The sequence below is a fragment of the Coenobita brevimanus genome, chromosome 66, assembly GCF_032717465.1.
Source record: "Coenobita brevimanus isolate Jiangsu-jjx chromosome 66, ASM3271746v2, whole genome shotgun sequence".
Taxonomy (NCBI): Eukaryota; Metazoa; Arthropoda; class Malacostraca; order Decapoda; family Coenobitidae; genus Coenobita; species Coenobita brevimanus.
Window position 1 is genome coordinate 20,524,519 of NC_137019.1, and position 6,315 is coordinate 20,530,833.

Genomic DNA, 6,315 nt, shown 5'->3' on the forward strand with positions numbered 1-6,315 from the left:
TCGTGAAGTGGCTGACAATCTCTCACACCCCGTGACTACAAATGGCTTCTCCTAAGTTAACGAAGTCGTCTGGAGGTAGAAAAAATGACAATAAAAAGGTTGAAAAAATGCATTCAAAACAGGGCTCGACAAGTGGGGGTTCAGTACTTCCCAGAGGATAATGAAAGACATCACATAAGCTGAGAGGATATTCATGCAGGAAAAGCCATGAGACCCGAGGAAGGTGGACTTCCTGTTACGGGCACGTCTGCAGCCAAAGTAATGAAATGTGTACTCACTCGCAGGAGGACTCCACCCCAGGGTTGGAGACGCAGGTGCCACTGTTCTTGCACGGATTCGGGGAACAGGAAATGAAGCCTGAAACAACGTAAAAGTATCAGTAAGTATTTAGGGAACACATACAATAGAGTGCGGTACAAACATGCCAGGATATATGAAATCACAACAGTAAAACATCTAATGCACAATTCATATACCGATACACATGAATACCCTAAAGTGAAACATACTGTATTTTAATCATATAAATCTTGCGCAAAAGTATGCCGACTAGAGAAACTGTTCTTTTCTTCCTGAGGTTAACCGTGAAATATGTCCACATTGCCACACATGGAACGAAGAAAAATCTGTGTGTGTGTGTGTGTGTGTGTGTGTGTGTGTGTGTGTGTGTGTGTGTGTGTTTATGAAAGACTGTGTGAATACTGTTAGTTACACATATGAAGTATATAAGGCCTTTTATACATAATAAACGAAAAAAAGGTCAAACAGAAGGGTCACTGTAGACAAATATAAACAAAAAGTTCTGACAGCTAGGTTAGAGGACACGGAGGTCCGCTTTACCACTGTACAAACAATGACCAGCCAAGAAGCTCAATTCGATACGCGCTGCACCGTCACTGATAGGGGAAAAGGTGGCAGTGACGAGCCATGACACAGATAAGATATGATACACCACACGAACACAAGGCAGAGACGATACGTAAGTAAGAACATGAGTGCAAGGCAAGGGGAACACCGGTGCCACTGACGTAAACAGAGATTAGTCAGTAATGATATGCGACACAGCCTACTGAGTGTTGGAATAGTGTAGGTAAATAATTAAGGATGATAGTGTAAAACCGTGGAAAAACAACAGAAGACACAGTAGAGCAAAGAAATGAGGGAATGAGATGCACGCATAAGAAAAAATAAAATCATAAGGAAGTATGAGATGCGAGGAGAATCGGAGAGTCTGGCTAAACCACAGAGCGCCGCTGCCACCTCCACACACCTGCCGCTGCTAGCCTATGACAGCCCGAGTCACGGAGCGGCCAGCCAATCACGGCACTCCTATCTCCCACCCACCATTACCACAACATTAGCCGTCGCTCCTGGTCAGGGATACACACACAATGGTCGCACGATGACCCAGCCCCTAACAATGGACTAGGAGGACTAAAAGAACTTACTACATACTGTACAGAGGAAACTGTTATGCAGTTAGATCCGACCACGTCGTAGAAAGTGAACAATGACGTGGAAATAAAATCTGTTTACTGGTACAATGTATCGGCAAACTAAAATACGTAGAATTACAATGAGCATCTATAATACCACTACTACTGCTGCTGCTGCTGATAATAATAATAATAATAATAATAATAATAATAAACAATGGTAAGACAAGACACAACCAAAACCAAACTTGAAAAAAATCATCAGCAGCAACAACTTTAGCTTATTCAGTGTCGCTTTAACGAAGTGACCCGAACAAGGACCTGCTCCCCCACACAGGGTCACTCGTAAGCATTTCTCCTTGGCTCCATCACGTAAGTCACGCTGCTGCAAGGCTCACCAAACCAAGACATCACCCCCTAACCCCACACCCATCCTGACCCCACCCCCACCATCTCGCCTTTCCTTTCGACACAAGGGTGGAATGGATAAGGTGGAGGGGTGAAGGAATGGACTAAAGGTACGGAGAAAGAAGCCATTGGTGAGGGGTGGAAAAGATAGAGATAGAGAGAGAGAGAGAGAATGGAGCAAAGATAAGGATGGATGGAAAAGTAAACTGAGTGTTCCAAAGTAGGGAGTAGAAAGTGAAGAAACATGAGATAGGGGGGAGGTATGGAGAAAGGGTAGCGATGGAGGTAAAGGCAAACTGAACATTTTAAGGGGAAATCCTGATGCTTGAGACGAGGGAAAGCGGGACTGGGGAATGGGGAAGTACAGTATTAGAAGGGAGGTATAGGAAAAGGGAGAGGAGTGTGGCGTATAGCATGGACATGTAGGAACTCTGGAGAGGACATGGTGACGGAAGCAGGGAGGTTGACTGAGGATTAAGAGGCAACAGAGGGGGATAGTGATAGGAGGGAGGGGGCTGAGACGTGAACATGAAAGCAAGGACGAAAATGGATGGTGGAAGGAAGGGAACTGTAAATGAACTAAATGGAAATATGAAAAGGACAGGAAGGGATAGTAAATGAATGGCCGAAATGTAAGAAGGAAAGGTGAGGCTGAAGACAATGTACTAATTTGGTTGTTTTTTTTATCTCCAGACAATTTCATTCAACTTAGGAAAGGCCTCTTGTACCGAACGGGTAGGTAAAGGCTTTATCGAAAATCCTCTCCTAAAAACAGAAGTCTACAGAGAGTACGAATAAAATCAAACAAATTATCAGACTGTAGTGGCTGAGACTGGTGTTTTGAGAGAAAATCGATGTGGAACTAAAATGGAGAAGTATTCGGAAGGGTAAAATGGAGCATGGTAACAACGAGAAAGCTGTGTGTGAAGTGGGAAAAGGACTAAAGGGATGGAGAAAGCGTACAACCTTTAGGATGGATATAGCCAACGAAAAGGTAAAGGTCATACGAGAAAGAGAAAAAGACTACCGGAAATGAAAAAATCGGGACCGGATGTAGACGGAAGTAGTGAAGAAAAAGTAGGATGTGTGCGTTTGCGATGGATTACAGGAACAGAGTAAAGGATGACAAGTCTGCAGAGAGTTGAGGACAGAAACTGCGTGTGTGTGTGTGTGTGTGTGTGTGTGTGTGTGTGTGTGTGTGTGTGTGTGTGTGTGTGTGTGTGTGTGTGTGTGTGTGTGTGTGTGTGTGTGTGTGTGTGTGCGCGTGCGTGCGTGCGTGCGTGCGTGCGTGCGTGCGTGCGTGTGTGTGTGTGTGTGTGTGTGTGGGTGGGTGGGTGGGGGTGAGAGAGAGAGAGAGAGAGAGGGGGGGGGGTTGAAAATGGCAGAGGATCGTGAGAGCTGGGAATGGAGGAGAAGGTAGGGAGTGGAACAAGAGAGTGCGAACAAAAATTCAAGACTTAGGTGGAAAAAAAAAGTCAAAACAAATGCGAAAACAGAAAGATTTGCATGTGGAATATGCAGTAAAGTCCCGAAACATACCGTATATACTAGCAGAGCCTTTGTGTGAAGAGCAAGACGAGAAAAAGTGAGGTAATATAGCACAGTCTTTGTGTGGAGTGTGGCAGCTAGAAAAAGTAAGATAGTAAAGTAGCAAGCATATCTCCACCCTCTGATTTGCTGCTGTTGACGTGAAATAAGAGCTTCATTTCTGCTGCAAGGTCTGAGAATCTTGTATCTTAAAAGGCATCTTGGTGTTCAGCGTGGAGCATACGGCACCACGGCACCGTACTGCAAGATCATCTCCCCCCCCCCTCCTCTCTCTCTCCCCCTCCCTCCCCGACCTCCCGCAGCCGTCCCTGGTGTGGGTGTGAGGCAACATGGGTAGGTCGTGGGTACTGGGAGGGGGAGTTGCGTGGGTAGTGGGGGATCCTGGGGGGTTAGTAGTAGGTAGGGAGGGGTAAGGAAGAGGGAGTTGAGAGCAACGGGCAACCGTACTTTGTTTTGCCCGTCTTGTACTAAGAACCAATATCTTTCTCTTGGTTCCAAAGAACAAAGTATACAGTAGTTTAAGCTGTATATCCAAGTGTTAAGACTAGTCACTCAAAACACCAACTCCATTAACGAAAAGCGAGATGATGCACCTGGAAGGAGGAAACGGAAAGGGAGGCGGATGGAGAAGGGAGTGACAGAAAGAGAGAAAACGAAAGAAGAGATGATGATGAGGACTGGGTGAGGGGGACGGGGGGAGTTGGGGCGCTTGACCCACTTCGGGCCGGGCGCAACACTCTCACTCTCACACGTTGCTTCCACCTCACCACCACCACCACCATCACAACTGCAACTAGAATTCCATCCACACCCGCAGTATCAATTATTCACTATCACAGTTATCTCTGTCTTTACTACTGCAACAGCCTACCCCTTCTCTCACAAGCATATCACAAATTCTACCATGAATATCACGTGTTACTATCAATACCCAAACCAATTCCTACCTCCCGCACACTCTCATCCACCAAAAAACACCATTTACAATAATCATTTCTAACACCATAATTATCTATAATCACCATCACTGTTATATCTCATATTCACGTCAGCACAATTTTATTTATTGTACAAACTACTACATTCGCTTCACCATCCATATGCCAGCTTTTACAGCATCATCAACACTTAGTTCTACTACAAACACCATCAACAACAAGAGTTCCTCATAAACTGGCACGATTATTAGCATCACCACTGCAACCAAAGACATCACCACCAACAATACAATGTTCCAGCCAAAATCACTGCACCAATACCAAAACGACACCACCATCAACACCACCCTACACCTTTACCACCACCACCACCACCACCAGCCCACAGTATCACCATCGCCACAAACACCCCACACCATCATCATCACCACCACCAACCCACACCTTTACCACCACCACCCACAGAACAAACTGGTCCGGACACTTTTTCTGCATACACTCACCAACACTCGCAATAATCTAACTTCATCGCCTCGCTTTATGTTCGCCCCTTCCTTGGGTCCCAACATTTTTCTGGTAAACAAAAACCAATGCTCACACGATGGTTGCAATCAAGGGCCTTTCACACTCCATCTTCCCTCGAGGCCGAATGTAATCCAGCCTTGAGTTAAATATACGATTAATAAACATGAATATAACTGTGAAGTGTAAAGATGGAGCGGCTTTGTGCGGCCAGGGAGGACGAGGGATCGCTGTGAAAATAAAGACTTCAGGTTTGCCCATCCCCAAGCCACATACATATTAATGCTTCCATCCACAAATCCGCATTCACATTTTTCCCCGAGCGCCAGTGGAAGCATCATACCGTCTTCAATGTATACCGGAATATCATTAAAAATACGCCCACATAAACATAAGCATGAGAGAGAGAGAGAGAGAGAGAGAGAGAGAGAGAGAGAGAGAGAATACTAAGACAGGTATAATTACAATGCTTATGGACGGATACAGCTTTTCACACCTGACCTCACCTTTCGTCTGCCTCACAATACTTAAGATGTCACGGGAAAGTATGAGGGGAAATATTTCACAACACCGCCCCCCTAATGTGCAACACGGTCAGAGAGAGAGAGAGAGAGAGAGAGGGAGGAGTGGAGGGGGGGGGGATCTAGGAAGTGAGGTGTCAGGGCTGAGTTTAGGATTTGTGAGCCTTCGTAAAAGAAACATGGATGAAGGTGAGGCACTGAGTGGAATTGACCTTTTGTGAGGCGGAGCGAGGAAAATCAGGGATGAAAATAGATGCACACTGGACTGGCATTATTCCAAGATCTCTGTGTATCTTGCGCAAAATCGTGTAGGTGCATCAGTTTCATCTCTGTGTTTCTTGTGCAAAATCATAAAAGTGCAACAATTTCATCTCTGTATCTTGCGCAAAATCGTGTAGGTACATCAATTTCATCTCTGTGTACCTTGCGCAAAATCATGTAGGTGCATCAACTTCATTCACTTGTGTACAATTCTGTCATGGAAGAAGCAGTTGAGATATACAGAACCCTACCCGCTCTTCAGAAAATTTTCACAGCAGACGACAGCAATCATGAAACATATTTATTTAAAGAAGAGACAGTAACAGCTGAGTTGGAGGAAAAAATGAACATACAATTCATTTAAAAACGCGGAATAATATGTGCTTTGAGCTATAGAGGGATAATACGTAGCTGAGTTAGAACACATACAATTCATTTAAAAACGCGGAATAATATGTGCTTTGAGCTATAGAGGGATAATACGTAGCTGAGTTAGAATACATGGAAAAAGCAAATACGAGATTTGAGCTACAATAAGAAGACAATGATACACGGCTTGAGATGAAATGGATAGTGCACGGATGAGACAAAACGTAAGATAAAACCTGGTCGCGTTAGGATGTAGGATATTAACGGTACGTATTAATAATGTGTCTCAGTTTGATCTTCGGATAATACATG

General features: G+C 44.7%; 1 protein-coding gene across 1 annotated transcript in view; it reads right to left on the reverse strand.

Annotated features, from left to right (window-relative positions):
* N (neurogenic locus Notch protein) overlaps nucleotides 1–4,899 on the reverse strand; it is a 194,190-nt gene extending 189,291 nt beyond the window's left edge. Inside the window, exons 1-3 of the mRNA XM_080276724.1 lie at nucleotides 4,834–4,899; nucleotides 1,120–1,279; nucleotides 279–357 (exon numbers count right to left, since the gene is read on the reverse strand). Of these exons, the coding sequence (XP_080132850.1) occupies nucleotides 279–357; nucleotides 1,120–1,279; nucleotides 4,834–4,899 (305 nt within the window). The remainder of the gene's footprint in view (nucleotides 1–278; nucleotides 358–1,119; nucleotides 1,280–4,833) is intronic.
* Between the last annotated feature and the right edge of the window lie 1,416 nt (nucleotides 4,900–6,315).